The sequence below is a fragment of the Paramisgurnus dabryanus genome, chromosome 3 (genome assembly GCF_030506205.2).
Source record: "Paramisgurnus dabryanus chromosome 3, PD_genome_1.1, whole genome shotgun sequence".
NCBI lineage: Eukaryota > Metazoa > Chordata > Actinopteri > Cypriniformes > Cobitidae > Paramisgurnus > Paramisgurnus dabryanus.
This window is the reverse complement of record NC_133339.1, coordinates 20,829,762-20,856,530: the sequence shown is the minus strand read 5'-3', so window position 1 is coordinate 20,856,530 and position 26,769 is coordinate 20,829,762. Positions and strand designations below refer to the sequence as shown.

At 38.2% G+C, this 26,769-nt stretch overlaps 1 protein-coding gene across 2 annotated transcripts in view; it reads left to right on the top strand.

The window, feature by feature from the left end:
* wnk4b (WNK lysine deficient protein kinase 4b) overlaps positions 1 to 22,277 on the top strand; it is a 73,130-nt gene extending 50,853 nt beyond the window's left edge. For both annotated transcript variants that reach the window (XM_065252739.2, XM_065252738.2), the window contains exons 13-20: positions 899 to 953; positions 4,073 to 4,201; positions 12,354 to 13,258; positions 16,140 to 16,245; positions 17,349 to 17,865; positions 19,327 to 19,532; positions 20,272 to 20,366; positions 20,479 to 22,277. In XM_065252739.2, the coding sequence (XP_065108811.1) occupies positions 899 to 953; positions 4,073 to 4,201; positions 12,354 to 13,258; positions 16,140 to 16,245; positions 17,349 to 17,865; positions 19,327 to 19,532; positions 20,272 to 20,366; positions 20,479 to 20,481 (2,016 nt within the window). In that variant the 3' untranslated portion in view covers positions 20,482 to 22,277. The remainder of the gene's footprint in view (positions 1 to 898; positions 954 to 4,072; positions 4,202 to 12,353; positions 13,259 to 16,139; positions 16,246 to 17,348; positions 17,866 to 19,326; positions 19,533 to 20,271; positions 20,367 to 20,478) is intronic.
* Positions 22,278 to 26,769: the final 4,492 nt, after the last annotated feature.

Genomic DNA, 26,769 nt, shown 5'->3' with positions numbered 1-26,769 from the left:
AATATTCATTACCTCATTGGTAGATCTTTTAAAGGGCACATATATGCCCATTTTTACAATATGTAATATACGTCTCAGGTGTGTCCAGGATGTTTCTGTGAAGTTTCAGCTCACAAAAACCCATAGATCATTTATTATAGCATGTCCAAAAGGCCCTTATTTGCGTGGAAGCAAAACGCACTGTTTTGTGTGTGTACCTTTAAATGCAAATGAGCTATTGCTATTCGCTCCCTTACCAAAAGAGACGATTTGTTAAAATAGATCTTATTTTGTAAAGAAGCACAGAAAAAAGCAGACAGCATTCAACTCACTGAATGCAGAAACTATGGTAATACAAGACTGTCAGTCAGTGACCGTGGGAGGGGCCTTAGCAGTGTGACATCACATTGCAAAGAGAATCAAAACAGCATGTCTAATGAGACTGTTTTGGTTAAATGGGGATTAAAAAAGAAGGGGTGGATAGATGTTTTTCATTGTAGGGTGGTTGTGTTCACACACTGTCAACACATACTTATGTCCAAATTCAATAGGTGTTTTTTATCCATATTGGCAGTAAGAAACGAGAAGTTTAAACGGATAGTTCACACAAAAACGAAAATGTTGTCATCATTTACTCACCCTAAACTTGTTACAATCTGTATACATTTTTTTGTACAGTTATGTTACCAAATCATTTTTGAGCACCACTGACTTCCAAATTTATAAAAATGTATACTGGTTTGGAACAACCTAGGGCTCAGTAAATAATGACAGTATTTCCATTTTTGTGTGAACTATCCTTTTGAGTTACATCAGCTGGCCAGCAGGACAGTTTAGGGTTTAGTATCCTCTAGTTTTGCTGTTAATCTGATATCTTTGATAGGTTTTATTTTTAATATGTGTCCTTTTTTTCCAACAGCCCAATCTTCACATCCATGGCCTTGCTCGCACACACTCCTCCTCCTCTTTGCCAGGTAACAAATTCACACACAGAGGCATACAGTATACACACACAATAACGTAAAGCCATCATTATACATCATAATTACAGATTAATACAGTATGTGACCCTGGACCACAAATCCAGTCATAAGTCACACAGGTATATCTGTAGCAATAGTTAGCAATACATTGTATGGGTCAAAATTATCAATTTTTATGCCCAAAATTATTAGGATATTAAATAAAGATCATGTTCCATGAAGATATATTTTTTTTAATTGATTATTTCGATTTTTTTTTTTTGCACTTTCAGATTGCAGATTTTTAAATTATTGTATCTCGGCCAAATGATGTATAAATCTCTATTTAAAAATTGACCCTTATGTAGTGCTGTTTGATTATGACATTTTTGGAATTGATTCCAGGAATCGAAATTGAATTCGATACCAAAAATGTCAAAATTGCACATTTCAGAATTCCAAAAATTTCACAATTGATTCATCACTGTTTTTATTTATTTTTTGATTCATTCTTTTTTTTACTAAAGGTACAACATACCTTAACAAGCCCCTAAACTATAAACCATAATATTAGTGTAATGATATTTATGTATTATTATTACACGGCTCTCTGGAATGCTTGATTCTGATTGGTCAGTTGAGACATTTGCAGGTTCGTTCTTTTCGAATAATAACCGCTCCAAAATAATAACGCATAGCCGGTACTACTTTTTCGAGTAAGATCGCTCCGCGCCAATAAAGATTACTGTTTGTTTGGCGCCATCTTGTGACAAACACTGGACAACCACGACAAGACACAGAGAGCTTACTGAGACTGAACTTGGCAAAATAGAGCATGACAGCTACGAAGCCAACACACAAAAAAATATAGAATGGGCATTAAAACTTCTCAAAGACTGGTTAAAGAGAAAAAATGGAGACAGACAAGTATGAAGCAGAGGATCTTAATAAGGTATTACGATCATTTTATGCATCTGTGCAAAGTTTCGCGGAAGGATAAAAATGTTAATTTAAAACAAATATGCCAATAAAATGTTTCAAATTCATATTCATGTCCAGTTTTTTTTCTTATGTGACAAGTAGCCGTGTAATAAGCGGGATAATGTAGAGTCAGCCGGTAGTTATCGGGAAATAAGCCCCTTCAGTGTGATACAAGACCCTCCGCTTCGCGTCGGGTCCTGATCACACTGTCGGGGCTTATTTCCCGATAACTACCGGCTGCCTCTACATTATCCCTTACTTATAAGGTCATTCACATCTTTTCATCCAAATCCAATTTATGAATAAATGAAACTCGTTAATTTTTTTATTTTAAACTGTTTTCAAACTAAAGACGGTCAAATGATATGATAAACTGTATATTTTTTAAGTTACTTCCAGTACATTGGATGATCTCCTGTAGGATAAGGCTTAGGGGTGCGTTTCCCAAACAACGACGTAACTCGTTGCTGAACGACCATAGTACGATGCATCGTTGGAGAAACGAACTACCATGTCACGACTGTTTCCCAAAAGCGTAGTAACTTTGTCGCACATTCGTCGTTTGAACGATGTTGGTTTAACAACATAGTTGATGATGTCACGTGGGAGGTGAAGTACTAATTAATTTGTGCAAATCTATTTAATGTCAGATTATTGCTGTAAATAACATATATTGCATCGGAAGACTGATTTTGTTATCGTGATTTAGTTGTCTATTGTTTATTTTCAAGATATTTAATTCACGCGCAAGTTCCCTCTTACGTCACTCCTCCCAGGGATTCCCCAGGGTCTTAAAGCTCGTAGGGCTGCGCACATGCGCAGTTTTCAAATGCAGCGCTTTCATTCTGTTTACAAATTTAAAGACTTAAAATAAAATTGTAATATATTTCAAATGATGGATATAGACTGTACTACATGTTTTTTGCTTATTTTGTTCAAAAGCATGATCAACGTAAGTCTACATATGATAATAACAAGGAACGGTGCTTCTAACGACAGGTCAAGAGCTGTCTTTCCAACGACACAAGTTAGCGATGCAGTTTGCGAATGTTCGTTTGAACGATGGTTTCGGGAAACACCACATCGTTGAATGATGTTAGTAACGATGCAACTTACGATGTTCGTTGGCTAACGATGCTTTTGGGAAACACACCCCAGGGTCACATATTCAGTATTTAAAGTTACAGATTAGTTTTTATTTAAATAAATTTAGCTTTGGGTTTATGTTTTGGATTTAGTTTTTTTATGTTTATTAACTCTTTCCCCGCCATTGACGAGATATCTCGTCAATTAAGAGAAAACGCTTCCCCGCCAATGACGAGATTTTCCGTCTTTCCGCAATACCGCTATTATCCACCAGGTGGCGCCCTTCCGCAACTTTTTAAACCCGGAAGTATTGCCCTATGGCAAGCTGCTGCATGTCCGTGTCTGTTTTAAAGATCGCTCTGAATGGGATCTCTATGAAAAGTCCGTCATAAAAATGGAATTATCTCTGCTTTTTGCTCAAAATATGGTGTTTTTGCAAAAACCTACCCATATTCAAAAGCTGATTGCAAAAGAACCACTAAAGGTAGGATGAAACGTTTTTTTTTTTGTTTGAAAGCAGAGGGTCTGTTCTTTCATTTGGTATATTGTATGTTTATTTATTTAAAGAAGAACATTTTCTGGAAGGCATTAAACTTTGGTGAAAATCATGAAAAACGCTGGCGCTGGCTGGCAACTTTTTTTAAAAACGCTGGCGGTGAAAGAGTTAAATGTATCTACAAGTATAGTAAATGCTGTTGTAACCAGCCATTACAAGGAAAAAGTCTTCATACAGAAACTAAATAATATATGTCCCAGTCTGTGAAAACCCATCTAAAGTCATTTGTTTTGTGATTTACTATACATAACATCATCCTATATAATGTAAAGAACCTTTTGTGAAAATATAATCTTGATATCTTTAATATTGACTGAGTAAGGTCAAAGATTAAAATCAATGCGAAATATTGAAGTCAACCTTTGATGTTCCTAATCTCATAATTAGATTGAGACTTTAGACTGGATTTTACAGACAGAGAAATCAAAAGTGATTTCTTAATAAACGTTTGGTGCAATAATGATAAAAAGGTAAGTTTATTGTATAAACACAAACGTGTGTCTTTCAGACTATGCCGCGGCCAGTATAGGACCAGTGAGCCGTGGCTCTTCGTCAACCTTGAGCTCCGACTTTTATGTCGACCCCGATGCTGTTCCACCTGTCCGGCCGCTGCGCTCACAATCTTTCCACACTACAGGTACATTATATCTCTGTTCTCTCTGACAAGTGATCTGCATTATTTCAGGTTCAATAAAAAACATTTCAGCGCTTCACAACACTTCACAATGAGCTTGCCTGCTCTTTCAAAGGACTTTACAGAAAAAAAATGGTCAAAATATGTCACCTAGCTGTCAGTGGGGCAGTACCCTTTCTAAATGTATACTTTTGTTTCTAAAGAGTTCATTTTTCAATATTTTACTATGTTCTTACCTCAACTTAGACTAATTATACATACCTATCTTTTTTCAATGCGTGCACTTAATCTTTGTACAGCGCCTCATGAATGTGTTAGCATTTAGCCTAGCCCCATTCATTCCTTAGGATCCAAACAGGGATGAATTTAGAAGCCACCAAACACTTCCATGTTTTCCCTATTAAAAGACTGTTACATGAGTAGTTACACGAGTAAGTATGGTGGCAGAAAATAAAAAGTGGCGATTTTTTATGGCGGAAGAGCACTTTTGCAGCACTTCAACCTCGGCGCGCAGGAACATCATCACTCCTGACTCCTCCCACACTTAAATAAACTTCTGTCAATATTACTGCGCCTGAGGTCGAAGTGCTGCAAACTAAGTGCTAAATAACTAAATTCTGAAGATGAGATTTTTTGAATGTGATTCAATATAGTGACGATTAATATTGAACATTAAACTAGTGATGTTTCTTTACATTTTCTATACACAGTGCTTCAATTTGTTGCATTTTCCTATTCTTTTTTGATTGACGGGATATATCGCCTGTTTTTAAGCTATCGGCATCTTTAGTGTAAACAAGAATTAATTTTTCCATTATCTGTGCATTATTCATCTCTCTACAAAACCTCAGGCATCTTAAAGAACAATTCTTATGAGTCGATTATTAATTCACAGACACCAGAAATTATTCAAAGTTGTTTTGAGGTTGTGTGGACAGATGATTAAGTTCACAGATAGTGCTCAAGTCTTTTCCAATCAGATTTACCTCAGTAATAAACATACTCAAAGGACAGATGATTTACATTTTCATATTACAACCCAGCTTCCGGTATTAAAAGAGATCAACTTTGGATGTTCTGTTTGTGATGGATCTGCCATGAGCCTTGGCAAATCACAACAAAAATTTGAGTCCATCGCCACAAAACAGGGAGCAAACTAATCTTCAATTGTGACAGTTTTTATTAAATCTTGTTTACACAAGACAAAATGTGATCAAACCTCATTAAAGAGGGAAAAGATGCAAAAATTCATTTTTTTAGTTCATTGGGGAAATCTGGTATACAAAAAAAAGGACATCATGGTGCTTTAGCCTCTCAAATTAACAGAGGACAAATCCAGCACCACCTTTCTCCAGATACCATAAGAAACAAAGAACAAAAAAACTCTCTCTAGACAACACATACACTGAATTTATAAGAGGTGACCAGCACCATGAAAACAAAAGAAGGGAAGACAAAACAATACACATTTTCACAACAGTAACAAAGCAAACCCTGAAATAAACACAATGCATTCAACTAAATTTAGAGCCATGGATAAACTTTAGTCAATGCAAAAAAAACTTCTATTAAACAAAATTACATTGATCAAGACATCACATTTTCCAATGTCCCCTCTAATACATCTAAGTTGGTACAGTCCAATTTCCTTAGATTTCCCATAAAACAGATCAACTTCCTGTTTGAATCTCTTTGTCACCAGGCTGGTCCTTTCAACAACACACCAGGTATTAAACATTTCAAGTCATCTTAACTATAAAATAAACTTTAACAATTTGATCCATATTTTATAAATCACATTTTAGCCATAGAGAAATTTTAACTGGTTTTAATGTTTTAATCTTAAGCCACATAACTAAGCCCGTGCACTGACTCAGTACAATGACAAATAAAGATCTTAAACCAAACCAATACAGTAATGTCCTTTTATTTTATTAATCAATGCAAAGGTGAATGTATAAATATTGTGTGGCTTAAATCCTGGCCATCACACATCCCCCCACCTAAGATCTCACGCTGGTAAGCGGGAGAGAAAGTCAGCAGTTGTATTACTTTTCCCAGGCACATGTTGGATGTTAAACTTATAAGGCTGCATAGAAAGGTACCAGCGGGTTATTCTAGCATTGGTGTCCCGCATTCTGTCCATCCATTGTAATGGTCGATGATCAGTTTCAATGGTAAACTCTCTACCAAGAAGGTAGTACCTGAAGGTATCTAAGGCCCATTTTACCGCCAAGCACTCCTTCTCAACGGTCGAGTAACGTACCTCCCTTGGATACAGCTTTCTGCTGACATATGCCACTGGATGTCTACTGTCCAACTCACCCTGAAGAAGTACTGCACCAATGCCAATATCAGAGGCATCAGTCTGTAACACGAATGGCTTTCCAAAATGAGGGCAATAAAGCACTGGCTCTTCACATACAGCAGCTTTTATGTCCTGGAAAGCTTCCATCGCTTCCTCTGTCCAGCAAATTCGGTTGGGGCAATTCTTTCGAGTCAAATCAGTCAGGGGTGCCACACGAGCAGAGAAATTCGGTACAAATCTTCTGTACCAACCTGCCATCCCTAAGAATGATCGGATCTGAGTTTTGGTCTCTGGCAGAGGACAGTTTTGGATAGCCTCAATCTTTTGAAGCTGGGGTCTAATGACTCCATTACCGACTACATACCCTAGATACTCTGTTTCCTTTTTAGCTAGAGCACACTTTGAAGAGTTAATGGTGAGGCCCGCCTGCTGAATCCGATGGAGCACCTCCTTCAGATGCTGAAGATGTTCCTCCCAGGATGAACTATACACAATAATATCATCCAAATATGCCGCTGCATAATCAGAAAGGCCAGACAACACATGATCCATAAGCCTTTGAAATGTGGCGGGAGCCCCATGTAATCCAAAAGGCATTACAGAAAAATGGTAGAGCCCCCAAGGAGTGCGGAATGCCGTCAGTTCTTTTGACTGGATAGTCAAGGGGACCTGCCAATATCCTTTACATAGGTCAATAGTGGTTATCCATTTAGCTTGGCCTAGGCGATCAATCAGTTCATCAATCCTGGGTGTCGGATAGGAGTCGAATCTAGAGACGGAATTAAGATAACGGAAGTCCACACAAAAACGGAGACTGCCATCCTTCTTTGGAACCAACACCACAGGACTACACCAATCACTTCTAGAGGGTTCAATTATGTTCATAGCCAACATTTGATCCAATTCTTCCTTTAGAGAGGTCAAGAGCCGTTCCGGCACACGATAACTCCTTCGTCGAGGTACAGCCCCATTGCAAAGTACAATATCATGCTCTACCAAACTAGTTCTCCCAGGGGTCTCTTTAAATACCTCTGGGCTACAGAGACCTTGAATATCAGCCTGTTGGTGTAATGGCAGATGCTGAAGGTCCAAAGTAACTTTAGAAGGAATGGGCAGATACTGTTCACAAACCTCCTCTTCATCTTCTACCCGGCGAAGCATTAGGACCTCCACTCCTGTATCTGACCTCTCATGCCAGGCTTTTAATAAGTTAATATGGAGTACTCTTTTGGAGCGGCTCTGCCCTGGTAAAGCAATCTCATAGGTGGTAGGCCCTAACTTCTGAATCACCTCAAAGGGTCCTTGCCATTTAGCCAGTAGTTTACTATTATCACTAGGCAGCATCACCAATACCTTAGCTCCTGGCTCAAAACTTCTGGCCCTGGTCTTTTTGTCATACCAGGTTCGCTGTCGACTTTGAGATTCAATCAAATTCTTGTGAGCAAGTTGGGTCATACTCTCCAGTCTTTCCCTCATTTGCAGGACATAGGAAACAACACTCTGGGAGCCAGTGATCTTGTGGTCTCCTTTCCAAGTTTCCTCCAGAAGGGCCAGGGGTCCCCGGACATCCCGGCCATACAGCAGCTCAAAAGGGGAAAACCCCAAGGAAGCCTGAGGTACCTCCCTGTAGGCAAATAAAAGATAAGGGAGCCACTGGTCCCAATTGGCCCCAGTATCATCAACAAATTTGCGTAACATTTGCTTAAGGGTCTGGTTGAATCTTTCAACCAGCCCATCTGTCTGTGGATGGTAGGGTGTAGTCCTTATGCCCTTTATCCCTAATAACCGATACACCTGTTGTAATAGTTTAGACATAAAGTTGGACCCCTGATCAGTTATTATGGCCTTAGGGAAACCAACTCTAGCAAACAGCTGAACAAGGCAAAGAGCTACATTCCTGGCCGTTACTTTCTTAAGGGGAAATACCTCCGGATACCTAGTGGCATAATCATTGATAACCAACATGTACCGGTTCCCGGTTTTACTACGCTCAAGGGGCCCTACCACATCCATTCCCAACTGTTCAAATGGTACGCCTATAACAGGTAGTGGTTCTAAAGGAACTTTAGAGGGACGTTTACTAGTGGTATATTGGCACTCTGGGCAACTCCTACAAAAGTCACCCACGTCTTTTCTCAAATTAGGCCAAAAAAATGATGGCTAATACGAGCTATGGTCTTTTGTCTCCCTAAATGACCTGCCCATGGGACTGAATGGCCTAGCTGAAGAACCAAATTTCTTGCCTTCTGGGGCACAACCATCTTGGCTTCTGCACCCTGCTGCCAATACAACACTCCATCTTGTAAAAACAACTTACTCTCCTGGCCCTCTTGACTTTTCTGATTATGGGACCCTTGTGCCTCTTTGTACAATGGCCCTATCTCTAAATCATCCTGTTGCAATTGGCCTATATCTTGCAGGACTACAAAGTGTGATTTAAGCTGTTCAGAGAGAGGTTCTTCTTCAACAACATTAGCCACAAACTTTAATTTTTCCTGTCTCCTTTGCATCTTCGACTTACGGGTTTTTCCTGGTGGATCATCTAAATCTGAATCAAAGAAAGGTAATGCACTAACATACTGGAAATCTTCCTCTCTCTTCCTAGCCATAGACCGTGTTTCAGCCATATTGCATTCTGGTTTACTAGGTAACAAATCAAACAACACTGGCAAGTCTTGGCCTAAAAGCATTGAGTATGGCAGATCATCTACGAGACCAACATTCAGCAAATAAACCTGTCCTTGCACCTCTACATGAACATCTGCTGTAGAATAACATTTCTCATCTCCATGAATACAACGTATAGGCACCTTGAACCCAAAATTTCTAAGATTACCTGAAACTAAATCTGTGCGGACCAATGATTGCATGCTACCTGTGTCCACTAAGGCCCTTACTTCCTGACCATTAAGGACTACAGTAGCAAAATGCAAAGGGATTTCTGTCTGCTCAGTGTGGACAGGTCGTGGCACACAACACAAATAAGCGTTGCTAGAAGGATTATTGGGACACCTAGGTTTAATGTGACCTTCCTGTCCACACTGATGACACACAACACTCTTCCTGCTATTAAACTTCTGATTAGGGCTTTGATTGACAGGACTACCCCGATCACCCACAGACTTACCCTCAGTTGTGGTCTTGGTCCCAACCTGGGACATCTTCGCTTGACTTTTTGGTTCTTTGCATCCGCGCCACTGGTTGTAAGTCCATACTTGATTTTTGCGTCGAGCTGACAGAAATACATCTGCCAATGCTGCAGCCACAGAAGCGGTTTTTGGATCACGTTCTTTAATCCATACTTGTAGGTCAGGGGCTAACATGCGCAGAAACTGTTCCAGCACAATCACTTCACCAATGTCGTCCTTGGTTCGATTCTGGGGTTGAACCCACTTGTGATACAGTTCTTTCAATCTCACATATAGCTCCTTTGGGGTTTCATCCTTCCCCACCTCAGAAGACCTGAACTGCAATCGGTAACTTTCAGAGTTAATGTCATATTTGTTAAGTATGGCTGTTTTGACTTTCTGGTAGTCGAGAGATTCAATAATGTCCATATGTACATAGGCACTCCTAGCTTTCCCTGTCAGTAGGGGCACAAGTCGAACTGCCCAGTCGGTTGTCGGCCACCGACACGCCACAGCTATTCTTTCAAATGTAGTGAGGTAGTGCTCTATGTCATCTACCTCTGACAGCTGTTGCAGGTGTGGCTCCTTTTGTACAGCCGAATGTCCTAACCCAGAGTAGACATTCTGATGAGGAATTGGTGATGCTGCTGGCTGTCCGCTACTAGAGCTTTGCAGAAAGTCTTGAGAAGTTTGTCGAATGGGAGAAGCAAGATCATCACGAGTGCTAGTGCCAAGCCCTGGATTAGGTACAGGAGTAGTACGGACATGCACTTCTTGTTGAAGCTGGCTGAACTGGTGGTGCAGGGCCTTCCATCGCCCTTCTTGACGAGCTGCTTCTTGCTCCATTCGGCTATCTCGTGCCTGTTGCATGGTAATGTGTCTCTGGAACAGATCTTTTAGCTCTTGGAGAGAAACATTTTGAGAAAGATTACCCATATCCATTTCAGCACTGTCCCGTCCACCAGTGGCTCCCTCAGTAACTTCCTTGGCTTGCGCCGCCAGAGCTTTCTTTGGCCCCATCTTTGAATAAAGGCAGGAGGGGGAAAAAATTCAACTGTGTAGTCACAGGGAAAAAAAAAAATACTGCCCCTAGTGGCATCCCACTTCTGACACCAGTTGTGATGGATCTGCCATGAGCCTTGGCAAATCACAACAAAAATTTGAGTCCATCGCCACAAAACAGGGAGCAAACTAATCTTCAATTGTGACAGTTTTTATTAAATCTTGTTTACACAAGACAAAATGTGATCAAACCTCATTAAAGAGGGAAAAGATGCAAAAATTCATTTTTTTAGTTCATTGGGGAAATCTGGTATACAAAAAAAAGGACATCATGGTGCTTTAGCCTCTCAAATTAACAGAGGACAAATCCAGCACCACCTTTCTCCAGATACCATAAGAAACAAAGAACAAAAAAACTCTCTCTAGACAACACATACACTGAATTTATAAGAGGTAACCAGCACCATGAAAACAAAAGAAGGGAAGACAAAACAATACACATTTTCACAACAGTAACAAAGCAAACCCTGAAATAAACACAATGCATTCAACTAAATTTAGAGCCATGGATAAACTTTAGTCAATGCAAAAAAAACTTCTATTAAACAAAATTACATTGATCAAGACATCACATTTTCCAATGTCCCCTCTAATACATCTAAGTTGGTACAGTCCAATTTCCTTAGATTTCCCATAAAACAGATCAACTTCCTGTTTGAATCTCTTTGTCACCAGGCTGGTCCTTTCAACAACACACCAGGTATTAAACATTTCAAGTCATCTTAACTATAAAATAAACTTTAACAATTTGATCCATATTTTATAAATCACATTTTAGCCATAGAGAAATTTTAACTGGTTTTAATGTTTTAATCTTAAGCCACATAACTAAGCCCGTGCACTGACTCAGTACAATGACAAATAAAGATCTTAAACCAAACCAATACAGTAATGTCCTTTTATTTTATTAATCAATGCAAAGGTGAATGTATAAATATTGTGTGGCTTAAATCCTGGCCATCACACAAAGATAGAGACACAAAGACAGTCACCACACTGTGATCCCTTCAGGGATGTGCAGTTTTAGGTGGACTCATAATGAATTCCTTCTTTCCCGTCTCTTTCGCTCTGGTCCTTCTCAGTAAGAGAACATTTTGCAGCCCATTTCTGTTTGTCTGTACACCGTTAGCAGTGCAACTACTAGAACAGACTTTACAGTATGTATTGTGTATCTCATTCAGCCCCTCCAAGACCCTATTTGATTGGCTTTCTAAACATCCATCCCCATGGAGACCAGCCTGTGACACCAGTGTCAAAACATGTTAACATGTCTCAGGGTTTCCTTTGACACCTGCTGATTCAAAGTAGATGAGGTTTATTACCTGGAGGGAACAAAACAACATGCATTGAACAGTCTGTGCACAGTATAAATGCTCTATTACCAGACACGGGTCTCTTGTGTTCTTAAAGAACACAAATCATTGTGTCACTGAAGCTGTACAGGAAGTGCAAGATTGGCACAGAAAGTCTGATAAGTGCTCAAATGTGTTTACTTTTTGAGAATAAGGTCATATCGGAATTTTTAAGCTCCTATGTTGTATTAATCGATCCTTGTTTAAAGGTCAAAGAAGATAAGGGTCCTTTTTATACTTATTTTTATTTGGTTTTAATATCGAACAATGTGTGATTATATTGTTTCTCTCTTTTTTTTCATCAGGCTCATCTCAATCCTACCAAGCCTCAGCCCCCAACTACTCACAGTATTCCCACCCTGATGTTCTGCCCCATCTGCTGCCAAATCAAATGCCCCCCATGTCCCCGCCGTTACCCAAATCACCCTACGTCCGCAGCCCTCATCTTTCCTACCCCTACCCTATAGACCACGCCCCCCTCAACCCAAGTCCTCTCACTCGCGTCCCCAGCAACCCAAACTTCTCCTCTTCCTTGCCTTCGGTTGTTTCACCGGTCCAACAAGGAGTTGAGATTTCTCCACAGGCAGACAGCAACATTCTTTCACCTCCAGTTGCAATTCCACCCGGGCAGCAAGCTGCAGGGATGTGGAATTCCCAACAGGGAATCATTTCTCTGGCTAACGTTCTTTCTATGGCTATGAATTTTGCACAGAACTTTATACCAACCGGACCTATTCCCAACCACATCCCTCAAGGTTTCCACCCTCAAATGACCCCTCAGCAAGGTTATGGTCCCATGTATCCAGGGATGAGCAACCCCGATGTTCAGTACCATCAGGGGCCGCTGATTGGGCAGTACATGGACATGTACCAATATCCTGACACATATAGTCAAATACAAGCTCCTGATCTCCAGGAGGGGATCCAAGCACCAAGACCACCCGAAAACCTCCCGTCAGGGGAGCCCAAAACTAGCACCCAAACTCCCATTCCAGATGTCGCCGCTGGGATTAAACAGCCGCTTTCCACGAACCCAGCTTCTTCTCCAGGGTCCAGAAGGGTACTCCACTTGGACAGCCAAGGTGGTCCTGCAGGCCAGCTCAGGGAGCGAGCAGACAGCTTGTCATCAAACTCACCCAGCACACCCAGCACCAGCACATCTACCACCAGCTCACCAGTATCTTCCACATCACACAGCCCGCAAAACACAGTGAGTGATACTTAAAATACTCAACACTTTACAATATAGATCCGAAAAATGAAAATGCATCATCATTTACTTGCACTCTGAAAAAACGCTGCATTGTTTTCAACACATGGTTGCTTAAATGTGGACAACCCCAACCTTTGGGTGTAAATTTGTAAATTAACCTTTGGGTGTAAATTAACCCCCACCTTTGGGTGTAAATTAACCCCCACCTTTGGGTGTAAATTAACCTTTGGGTGTATTATTTAAACCCAGCTGTTGTATTTGTCCATATTTTACACAACCACACTGCAAAAATTGACTTTCTTACTTATTTTTTTTCTCTTGTTTTAGTACAAATATCTAAAACGTCAAGATGCCTTTTTTATGGCGCTTTTCCATTGCATAGTACCCCACGGTTTGGTTTGGTTTGGTTTAGTTTGGGTCGGGTCAGCGTACTTTTGGGAGCTTTTCTATTGGGTGCATTACGTAGTAACCAATACTTTTTTTCATACCACCTCAGTTGGGGTTCCAAGCGATCCGAGCTGATACCAAAACGTGAGGCGATAACGCTGTAGATCACTGATTGGTCTGAGAGAATCGTCACTACCAGCATCATCGCTATAATGTAAAGATTAGCTTTACCTTAGTGCTAGCTTGTGCTGTCTCGAGCAAACATGTTGTCTTCTGTGCTCTGCTATAAGTTCCCAAACTCCCTTTTAGCGATGAAAAACATCCACAGGTTGAGAATCAGGAACACCATACCAATTTTTTTCCAGACTTGCAGTTTGTAGCGGCAAATTCGCAACGCACGTGTGCATTATATGTGTATATGCAACTTAAATGAGGCTCAGCGGAGCGCTTCGACTGACGACGCCACTGGTGTTTTTTCAGTCATGTGATACATAGGTAGTGATAAACAGGATGTGCAAACATCCTTGTGGTGGTCAATTTTGATTTTGTGGCGGACTGAGATATAGATAAATTTATGGGGATGTTTAGCATTCCAACAAAGCTCTCACTTGTTTTATACAGCAGCACACAGCGCAAATGTAACGGCACGCCTATAATCCCTCCCACTCCGAAGTATTATTAAACTCGATGGAAAAGCTGACCAAGCCAAAGTGAGGTGAGCTGACCCGACCTGACACAAACCAAACCGTGGGGTGCTATGCAATGGAAAAGCAACATTAATTGAGCAAAATGAAGAAAATGAGTGTAGTTTTTTAGAGAAAAATATCAAATTTGTGAAGTTGTACCTAAAACAAGCAAAAAAAAAATCTGACAATGGGTAAGAAAATTTTAACCCCTTAAAGTTCCAAATTACTGTGGGAGGAACACTGCATTATTTGACAGAAAACTTCAACAACTCGAAAACAAAAAGCTAAACATGTCACATATCTTTGGAAAGCTGAGATTCTTGTGATTCGAATTATGTAAACCCTTTTAAGATACAATCAACAAACCAGGTACAACTAGTATCCTTTTTATGCGTTTTTTTAAGAAGTGTTAAGAAGTAAACCTAACCCCATTAGCAGATTTTTTTACTTGTTTCAAGCACAAGTTCTCTTAAATTTTATTTTTTTTTGTCTAAAAACTAGAATTATTTTGTAGGTCATTTTGCTTATCAAGAAAATACATCTTGATTTGAGAAATTTTTTTCTAGATATTTGTACTGAAAACAAGACAATAATACTAAGGAAGAAAGTCATTTGCAGTGCATTTAAAACTACCCAATCTGATCCTTTTTTTTTTTTTTTGGAAAAACAAAAAGGTAATTTTTTCATGAGATTCTTGAAAATATGTTTTTTTATATATAGACATTACAGCATATTTTTCTGTTGATTGGTACATTTCTATCATGTTACCCATTATGTGAAATCCAGCTTTTTTTTGTTAGGGTCAATGACGTGATGCTAATTATTTTGTGTCCGTATGACTCAATTAAATGTAAAAGGGTTAACATTTTAAAATAAATTTGCAGTTTACTTGCATACATTCTCTTATTTGAGGACCAAGTCTAAAATTTCTGGTTTTATTTCATTTTGAAAGAATATTTGAGGGATAATTGCAATTAATGTATTAATGTGGTGTAACCGGTCTGTGTCAACTGGTGTAACTAGTATTTTTTTCAATGAAATATAAATATATTCATAAAAATGTGGAAAAATATATAATCTTCTAGTTTAGTGTAATATGTTTTTTTTGCATAATTTATCAAGGATTATTTGAAAAACACAGCTGTTTTCAGCATATCTCAGGACAAATATTACAAAAACACATTAAAATTTACATTTAGAAATAACTAATAAAATGATATTTAAACAAAATTTTGACGCTTATATGCCATCATGGTGGATAAGTATTTAATATTTCACATTCTTTGGCACAATTGGAAGTTACACAATTTGACATTTTTAGGCCCATTCAGTCATTAACAGTCATAAAATTGGTGCAAATGTAATTTTTTATTGCATAAAATTAACATTAATACACTATGTGCATTGAAATAAACCTGATGCATGCTTTTAAAAGAAGTTTGTAAAAAGATTTTTGAATTTTTCATCTTGCCAAACCGTTTTTGTCATTGCATTTACTGTTTTCTACATAAATCATAGTGTAAATATAACCTTGATATCTTTATTAAAATCAATTTAAAATCAAACTTTGATGCAATTATGAGACTTCTGTCCAGTTTTCACAGACAGGGTCATGATTTCTCAGACACTATTCACCTTTGTGAGCATATTTAAACAAACCTGTTTTGTTCATGCGCAGTATTTGACACACGATCCCACAGTTTGCAGCGGAACGTGGGTGTTGTCTGTCACTACATGTCTCAAAGCGACCAAAAGAGAAAGTATGGGCTTGACACTTCTTAACAATTTACAACTTGTTTTCAAAGGTGTCCTCGTTCACCCCAAGATCCTCCCCCAGTCTGCCGATGTCTCTGGTCGTATCTGATGCATGTGCCTCTGTGACCAAATCCTTGCTCTCACCCATATTCGAAGGTGAGCTGAAGCAGAATCTGCTTAACACAAGCACATACATTTATATATAATGTACCTTTTACAAAGACTTACAGACACAAGTATGTAAATGCTCATACACACCCATTGTCTCATGTGCATGTATGATTTACTATTGTTCTTCTGTTAGAGCATTCTTCCACCACGGGTGAATTGGAATTGTGAAAGGTTATTATTTTCTAGTTGTGATAGTTTCAAAGTTTTCCAAAATTACATTTTTGTGACAGTAGCTGTTCAGATTAGGTAGGTTTCACTTAAACAGTTCCCAGTATGTCAAGATAACAACTCTTGCTCTTTAGGATAAAAGTTGAGAGGTAAAAAATCAAATCAAATACAAAGCTGCCATCTACTGACTGGAAGAGCTCACTACTGTACAAACATATTAAAGCCCATAACACATGCTGTTCCTGCATATTTCCTTCATCCTTCATATCTCCAAAGAGTCTTTAGTTATATCAAATTTATAAAAGACAGATTAGCTCTAGCGATTCTTTTCGATAACAAAACGAAAAATCCGGAAGGAGGAGTTACGAGCTATGGGAGGAGTGAGTCACGGGTCATGCAACACTGTATTTCTGTAAAGATATCCTTCTGAAATTCCCAAATTGCACCTTTAAAGGGGACATGTCATGAAAATCTGACTTTTTCCATGTTTAAGTGCTATAATTGGGTCCCCAGTGCTTCTATCAACTTAGAAATGTGATAAAGATCAACCCAGTAACTTAGTTTTGGTAAACCATTCTCTGCAAGCATGTGAAAAAATAGTTCATTGAAATTTGGCTGGTTCCTCTTGTGATGTCAGAAGGGGATAATACCGCTCCTTAATCTGCACTATCCAACCACGTCACTGTCATTTAGTGCAGAGATCAGCTCATTTGCATTTTAAAGGACACACCCAAAACAGCACATTTTTGCTCACACCTACAAAGTGGCAATTTTAACATATTATAATAAATTATCTATATGGTATTTTGAACTAAAACTTCATATATGTACTCTGGGGACACCAAAGATTTATTTTACATCTTAAAAAAGTCTTGTGAAAGTCCCTTTTAAATAAAGTTTTTGTGTGTCCTTGTCTACAGAGAAAAAGCCCATTGTTACCGTTGGACGATTTCAAGTAAGTCCCAGCAAAGACATCCCAACTTCTTCCTCCATCTCAAGTCCCACACAAACCTCCCCCGTAACACCTCCCACAGCTACGCCCCCCACACACAACAGCCAGTCAGACAGCAGCACCGACGTGCAGGTGGAATCGGACAGCAGCCCCTGCTCTCTTATTGTACCACTTACCAAACCACCTGCTGATTCTGAGCGTCCCACCGAAAGCGCTTCCTTTGGGACTGAAGGTGTTAAAGGCCCAGAGACTAAAGTTGTGGAACCAAAGGAGGAGCGTGGAGATGAAGAAGGGGAGCAGGACGAGACCGAAATGAGGCGGAGGAGAATAAGTGTGAGTTTAATAGAAAGTTCATCTGCGAGTTCTCAGTACAATTTAAATCAGCCGTGGATGAGCTACACACGCAGCACCTCGTACGCCAGCAGCGACGAGACGGAGAGTGAAGACGAAGAAATGTACGAAGAACTACAGGAGCTTCGAGAGAGGTGAGCCGATATTATTTTATGCTTGTTGCACTTAGATTTTTAAGTTTAATCAATTTCACATTACAATTTATTTCAACTCTCTTGACTCGTGAGGAGTATAAAAATAAAGCTAATATAATTCTAATGCTAATTCATTGTATATTTTTATAATTTATAGCAACTCATCACTAGTGAAAAAAGTTAAAGGTCCCATTCTTTCTGTGTTTTTTAAGCTTTGATTGTGTTTACAGTGCGCAATATAACACGTGTTCATGTTTCACGTGTAAAAAATGCTGTATTTTTCACACAATTTACTTATTTGTATACCACTGTTTTAAAAAAGGGGCTAATGTCTTCCTTGTTCTATGAAGTCCCTCCTTCGGAAATACGTATCGAGTTCTGATTGTGTAGTTTGTTTAGTGTGTTGTGATTCGATAGCAGCTTAGCTTGCCGTTAGCTTAGCTAGCGACTGACATATTTCTGTGGGCGAAGTTTAGTCAAAAAAACTGTTCTAGTGACGTCATTAAAGCAGGAAGTAGAGGGCTGAAGTCCAAACCGGCCGTTTGCTGTAGGCTTTGAAAGGCAAATTCTGTTAAAGAAAATATATCGCCTGGCACTGAACTTTGAGCTTTATCATTTATATGGATTATTTATGCTATTATAGCAACATTACACACTAACTAGCGTTTAAAAAATGGAATCAGAAAGAACGGACCTTTAAAAAATGTATTGTTAAATTCAAGCGGGTTAAACTTAAAAATTAAAAGAATTTTTTTACAGTGTGGTACTAAACATTCCTTTATTGTAGGGACTGTATGTTTACATTACATTTACTTATAAATAAAAGAGCATTTAACTGTAAATACTTTAATATTGTACAATGTACTGTGTCTCAGCATCATATAATCCTTGGTTTGCGTACCACTTAGTCATTAGGTTATGATTTTACCATTACCATCAGTCAACTTTATTTAGTTATCCTAATTTGAAATGTGCCTTTGGATAAATCATATAATTTGATTTTACAAACTGTAACCGCTTGATTTTCAATGTTGCTATTTTTTCCATGCTTTATTTGCATTCATAGAATAAGACAGTCATGTTTTCCAGAAAAAATAATTGTATACATATTAGCGATGCACTGATATATCAGCCAATATATCGGCCGATATCGGACTATCGGCCGATAGTTTACAAACAACCAATGGAAATGCAATGAATTTGAGAAACATCACTAGTTTAATGTTCAGTATTAATGGGCATTATATGAATGAATAACATTCAATTTAGTTAATGCAAATTAATATAACCACCAAACTTTCAGTATCGGCATCAGCCATTATCGGCCTGAATAATCAGCTATTGCTATTGGTGGAAAAAGTTTATATTGGTGCATCTCTAATACATAGATACATACAAACATATATATTGGGGTGAACTGTATCCATTTAAGATAATTTGACTTATGATGTTTTTTTTCAGACACATGGCGGAGGTTCAGGCTCTGCAGGCCTCTCAGAAACAAGAAATCGAGGAGCTTTATAAGCGGATAGGTAAAGTTCCTCCTCCAGGCATTGTGTCCCCAGCGGCCATGCTGTCAAACCGCCAGCGTCGTCTGTCTAAGGGTGGAGGTTACCCCAGCTCTCGACGAAATAGCTTGCAGAGACTTGATATACTGCCCTCTACAGGTACACTATACAGAGACCTAACAAATGCATTTGGTTATACAGTTAACAGTGTCGAATAGGTTGATATACTTTAGATCAGTGCATCTCAAACTGGGTCTGCAAGATTGTGCAAGGGGGGCACCAGTTTTACTACATTTTGTAAAATATATTCATTTATCATAAATTCTGTGTAATTAAACCTCAGAAAAAAGGCAACTCACCAACAGCAATACTTGGATACTTATTTTTTTTAATTAAAATGTTAAGTTTTAGAATGTCTTATGTCATTCATTGTGTTTGGGGAGAGGGGGGACATGAAGGGATGCACCATACACAAGGGGGGCCACACGCTGAAAAAGTTTGAGAACCACTGCTGTAGGTAGCATGAAACCGGATATCAAGCAGGAATAAAAATGCATGGTGAGACTTTAGGAATTGATTGGATCATGAAACATGATGTTATCTGAATAGAGTCAGGTGATTGGAGGGGATGAATTACGAGGTTTTGATGACCTAAGTGGACAGGCAAATAGTTTTAGAGGTGTGCTTTTTCACATTTTGATTAGATTACAAAGGCAAACGCAAGTTGTTGTAAGCACAATCTCTTCTGATGTGATCAAGGCTTTCAAAAATGATCTGCAGGTAACTAGTACCTAAAAGTCAACTTATCTGTTAAAAAACCTTAATAGAAGTGTTTTAATTGGTTAATAGTACAGTAAATATTATATTATAATGTATCATCTGCTGAAATGTTTCTCAGGTATCATGCGTAAGAACTCTGTGAGTGGCAGCAGCAGTGGATCACAGGAAAGAGCAAATAAAGGCGTAACCTTTGCCCCTGACTATAGCAGAATTGTAAGTGTAACCACAGACATTTTGCACCTATTTGCACCTTCAAAACCTTTTTTGTTTTGTGTTGAAAGAGAAATGGCGTTTGCAGTGACCTTCTGTTTTGTCTTTTCCACAGTGATATCTTTAGCTAAGGAATCCTTTGACCCCATTCCTGCTTTCCTAATGGAAAGGAAGTGACACCATGACTTTCTCGTGGTTAAAACAACTGCCAGTGATTGTGAATGGCGTGCCAGTGAGCATGGACACTGAATGTTTAGGTGAATACCAGTGATGATGTACTTCTGCTCAGTATTTTCAAGAAAAAGTAAGCTTTGTAAAGGATTGAGCTGTTTGTAAGAGGTTTTATATGACACATGAATAGAAGTGAAATATTGCTGATACCTGGACAGATTTTATGGAGAAAAGCACACTCATTTATGCAGTCAGAGCTCCCCCTCTGGTTGAAAACGTGAATTGCAAATAGATTTTAGCTCGGCACTCGGTTGCTTTCTCTTCTGAATAATCGATCTTTAAAATCTTGTGTTAATTTTGACTAGGCAGTCATAAATAAATTTGTACTGTAAACAATTTTACATTTTGCTGTAAAATTGCAATGCAATGCAACAGATGCAGTCCTTCTCGATTTTTAGGTCTCACTCTAGGTTTCCTTTTGCATTAAGCAGTATCATGTATATATTTTGACAAACTGTCAACATTTTATTATGGATTACAGAGTAATGGCAACTTTGTTTGCTGAAATATTTTTGCACACACACAATAATTGCACAGTATAGTTTTTGAAAACACCTCCAGAAACTTTATTTTAGTGAATTATAAGAAAAGAAAGTGCATCATTATGGTGGTATTTACAGCTGAAACAACCTGGGTGATGTAATTTATTATTTCATTCTGACATCACAATAAACAAAATGATGTCGTTTTTCAAATACTTAAAGGTGCACTGTGTAACTTTTAGAAGGATCTCTTGACAGAAATGCAATATAATATATATAACTAAATTATAAGTGGTGTATAAAGAACTTACAAAATGAATAGTATATTTTTATTACCATACATCGCGGGTTCCTATGAAAGTTTTGCACCGCCATGTTTCTACAGAAGCCCTAACCGGACAAACTGTCCTATAGAGTGTGTTTTGGCACTACTTTGTCTCAAACTATGACGTGTTTATCCTGCGGCGGCTTCTGTAGCTTCACTATGCGTTTCGAAAGAGAGGGGTGAGCTGTGGGCTGAGCCCATCTCTCCACTAGATGCTGCTAAAAATATACACAGTGGACCTTTAAGTCTATATTTTGTTAAATACCCAAACAAGACCATTATAATTTAAAAAGATTTACATTATTAATATAATATTATGTTTTTATTTTAATAGTTTTAATTTAGTTGATCAAGAATTTATAGATCTATAATCTCCCAAAGTCATAATGTCTATATGTGATTAAACTTTTAATGCCTTTAGCTCATGACTGGCTCATGTTTGCTTTATTGTAAACTCTTCTGTCTTAATATTTTCACCTTTTTCATCCTTACCCAATAGATGGTAATTGAAGCTGTTAATTCTTCAGTAAGTGTTTTTGTTTCGTATTTAAAAAGAAAAAAAATATTGAAAACACTTACACAACTCTTGCCACTAGATGCCGCAGTTGGTGTATGTATACGATACATGAAATGCTGTGAAGTTTGAACAATTATTGCCTTAATGTATCTGTGCTTGACTGGACAGCAGATGTGTTTTTCTGCATACGCGAAAGAGAAAATATATACACTATCTATATATAGATATATTTGGATAAAGACAAAAGCTGTATTATATTTTGCAGAAAAAAATTGTACTGCCATGCAGGTTGTGCCTTTTTGTTGTCTTTTTATATTAAAGTCTTGGATGAAATGTGATTGTTGTAAATAAATGATGAAATTAAAACAATTAGTCTATTTTTTTTCTTAGATTAAACCTGTAAACATGCATACAATGATGAATTTATTACACCACTTATGATTATATTATCCACAAAGCAATCTGAGTAACAAGTTTGTTTTAAGTATAAACTTGACCTTTATTACTAAAAAGTTAAAATGGTCAATAATGCAGAATACTAAACATTTCTATTTATTTTCAGTCATAACTTGCTTGGTCACTATACTTTAATTTTTGGTCACTATATACTATTTATTATTATATTTTTAACACCTCCCCCTAGGCACTATAACAAAAATTCCTTAATTTACCCGCACAAACCTCTATGAATCCCCCATAATAGTAGCATGTATGTGTATCCATCTGTTTTATTTATTTATTTATTACTTAAACAAAACAGGAACATTCTGCTCTTCATTAAACAGCTGTTTTTTATAACCGCGTGCATTCCCCTGGTAGATCTTGGGCTCGTGCCGAGTTTACCAAAATCCAAAAACGTCATCTTTACTGACCCCATTCCTATTGTGTGATGATAACAGATATTTTTAGTACTTATTGTTCCTGCACTATGTGGATATAGGTCATCATCACATTTTGTAGCTTATACATCCATAAGACTGCCAAAGTGCAGTAAACCAAAAATGTCCATTGGCATCCAAAAGCAACATCAGGCTCATTGAGTTCTGTTTTTCTGTCTTTTTACAATTATCCAGTTTGACAGTGCTATGGTGGGATGCAGGCCATACAATTATGTAATGGCTTAAAGATGTCCATGTTTGGAAATTCGGTTTCTTGCCCCCCTGTTAATGGTTATGACATCATAATTAAACAAGTCATTTTGGCCAAAGAACAACCATAAAGAAGAAAAATGAATGGTATTTTTTTGTATAATAAGCAGAAAGGAATGCCTCAGGATAACAAAGCCATGTATTTGTGCATTGTTGCACGAACATGGAAATATGGGTTGTAAATTTTTATAGAGACCATAAATGCCTATTTTCACTCCCATGACCACTAGAGGTCAGTAAAGATTCTCATTCCAGACAGTTACATCATTCATTTGCATATTATTCACATTAAATAGGATTTGAATTAGTGCATTCCAGATCATAGGGTGGAAACAGAAAGACTAAAGTGCCCATAAATCAGGAGGATTTTTGTAGTATGCATCCTTACATGACTTCTCAGCTAATCTTATAGCTGATATCATTTTTGGTTTTGAATATACATTACATACATATATACATTTGTCATCCCTCTGCTATTTTACACATTTATTCATAATTTAAAACTGCATGGGTTGTCACATTGGCACTGTGCATGCACGGTGAATGCCAATCTCGCATTCTTCCTCACAACATGCTTGCACCCCTAAAAGACACATGTGCTCCCGTTCTTTCCTTCATTGACTCCATGTGGTCACCATGGCGACGCAGCAGCGGTATGTTATATCTGTGTCACTGGGGAATTCCTTTTTTGGCACAGAATGTCTTCAGGGGGTCTCGCCTCTGATTTGGTCCTTAGCAACCAGTATCTAAGCCACCTTGTTGCCATGCGTGGAGCGTTATGCGAGAACCTTTCCTAATCACCTCGGCAAACATTCACAGATATTGCGTGAACACCCTTTATGAGGCGTCTGGGAAGTGTGCTAGGTAGGCTATGTTAAGGACGACAACGTGCACTGATGGGTCACACCTCAAAAATAACAGGTGATCTGCACTAGTACAGTCAAAATTTCTGGGTTTTTTACCTGGAACAATGTTCAGTACTATAATTTCCCTATTGATTTCCAGTCTTAAAAACAACAACAAATATGTGAAAATTGCAAATTATATCATATTTAATAAGTAGCATAAACAAGTTTAAAAATCTACATTTTACAATTAGTATAAAAGCTACTGGGGTGAAAACTGCTACACTTAAAATAAATGAACAATGCCATTAAAGAAGAACCATACTTGAGCTGTATGCATATTTGAACCCTTTCTAGCACCTTTATTTGAAAGTGATGTAAAATAAAGTGAGGTTGCTCAAAATTCCCAACAACAGCCCTGTATGTATTTGTATGTATCTCTAGATAAATGAAACTGTCAATCAATCCGCAGTAAGTGACAGACTCTATTATAGATTTGAGAAAAGATACAGTGCACATCCTTATCCAAACATGCACAAGAAATCAGATGATTGTTCATTGCTCCTGGATGCAATAACACTCGGTAATAACCATCTTGCACATTGTATTGATCTTTCGGTCTGATGTCAGTCACGAAGGCTTCAGTAAAAGCAGACATGGAAATCCAGAAAAAGCGATTAAGGAGGAGTCAGTGGCACAGTGCAGTCACAGCACATTCGTGCAAGTAAGCAATGCAGCCTGCAGCGAATGGTAAGCTCTATATCTCTGGCACCCACAAAGAGTGGCATCCCGCATCCACGTGTCTCGGGCCCTTTTACATTCCACTTTAAAAAATTCCAGATATCAGGACACTCTACCAGAATGTTTGCTTAAACTAAATGTCAATTTTTAATAACATACACAAGATATAGATTTGCGTAATCTATTGTGAGTCCCGAAGAAAGAGTAGACTACTGCTTTGTTGGCGCCAAAGATCCAGTTTCCTTTCCTTAAAACGGTTAGTCCTGAAACCGAACAATCGACCCAGGGTCAGATTAATAGATAGACACCCAGTGAGACTGTACTCAAGGGTGGTGAAAACAGCGCACCACATGCAGTCTAGCGTAAAGGAAATTCAATTTAGATTATTGCACCGGCCTGCTTTTGCCACCCATGGGATTGAGGAGCAAAGAAATGATCACAGCCCTTGCATGTTTAATAACCTGTGCAGAGTGAGAGTCTTGGTCGACTGAAATGTATAATCTCTCCACTGATCAAAAGCCCAAGTTTGGTGACACGCCCAGTGTTTGTTTGCTGGTTTCATTGTACAAAGCAAGACCAGCCAGCTCCTCTGAGCCTGAAGATGGGGGATTTCATTTTGATGTAGCCTGGAGCATTTATCGACAAGCAATTTTTGAGGAGGCCTATAAAGACTTAACATCTTACTTATCAAATGACATGTTTGTGGTTGGAGGAGCGTGTAACACGGGCAATTCTGGAGTTTGATCATAACTGGTGTGTAGGCCCACATAAAAAAAAAAGGTGTGCTATGAAAGAAACTTGTGAAACAGAAAGGTTCCTAATAGATTTTTAAAGTTTTTTTTGGAACTAAATGGCTTGCCTATGTCAACAGGTAGCATCTATATTTTTAGGGAGCATGGTGTAACGTTTGGAAGAGTGCATAAATATAGGGTAAAATTGTCCCTTTTTCAAAAAAAGATCATTTAACTATAAGAGTCTTTGGGGAACTGTGAAGTTCCCTTTTAAGCACATTTATTTATAATAGTACCGTCTACGCTGTGTGACGTACGGCTCTCTCACTAAACAGCGTGCTCACACACAATACATAGCAATTTTAGACAACCAGTACAAGTGCAGCACAAGATTTAGTTTCCATCAAAGGGAAAAAGTTCACTTAGTTACTTTATATCTGCCTTGGCAGACAGTGATGTAACACCTCTGTTCTGGATGTTGCCAAATAGTTTTGGCTGAGTGGATGTAGGTTCTTACGGGAAATTTGAGTTTCATTTACACATCGAGGAAGGTGTTAATACATTAGCGTGCATCAGAGCTTACTTTCTTTTTCAAATCTGTCCTAAAAGCAAGTTATCGGCATTTATAGAATTGGTTTGTGAGTAGCAGTATGATAGCACAGTTCTCAGCACAGTGACCTGGAGACACATTTATGGCATTTTGACAGTAATTTAGTTACACATTTGCCACCTATCAGGTTTTTTATTTTCATAATATACTTTACTGACCTTTGACTCTATGATGTGTCATCATTAATCATAATCTTTTGGCAAAGTCTGTTTCCTGGATAGAGAGAAACTTACAAGGCAACTTATAACTATGAAGAGACTAAAAATCAGTTTGGAATTTTGGCTTTTTGTGTCTGTCCTAGTTTTACATATAGACATGACTCAGAATTATAATTGGATTTTATAGCCATAAATACTTCGAATATTTATTTAAGATTGTTCCAGGTTTATATAAAATAAAATAAAATACTCGGTGAACAAGCCCCTAAAAAAATCTTTTTAAATCAAGAAGTTATTTTTAAGTCCAGATTTCTAGGAATGAAACTACAATGATTGTATGTCTTAAAAGAAATAAATCTTAATTTTCTAATGTATTTTAACTGAAATGTGAGAACCTCGATGACGTATGCGGTCGAGAAACGCGACTTCCGGAGAACGAACCCGAAAACGTGTTCGGGACGTTTTGGGCGGAACTGGCAAGAATGGCCACCCTACCCTACAATTAAACATTTGATTTTTACCATTGTGGAATCCATTCAGCTGATCTCCGGGTCTGGCGGTACCACTTTAAGCATAGCTTAGCATAATCCATTGAATCTGATTAGAACATTAGCATTG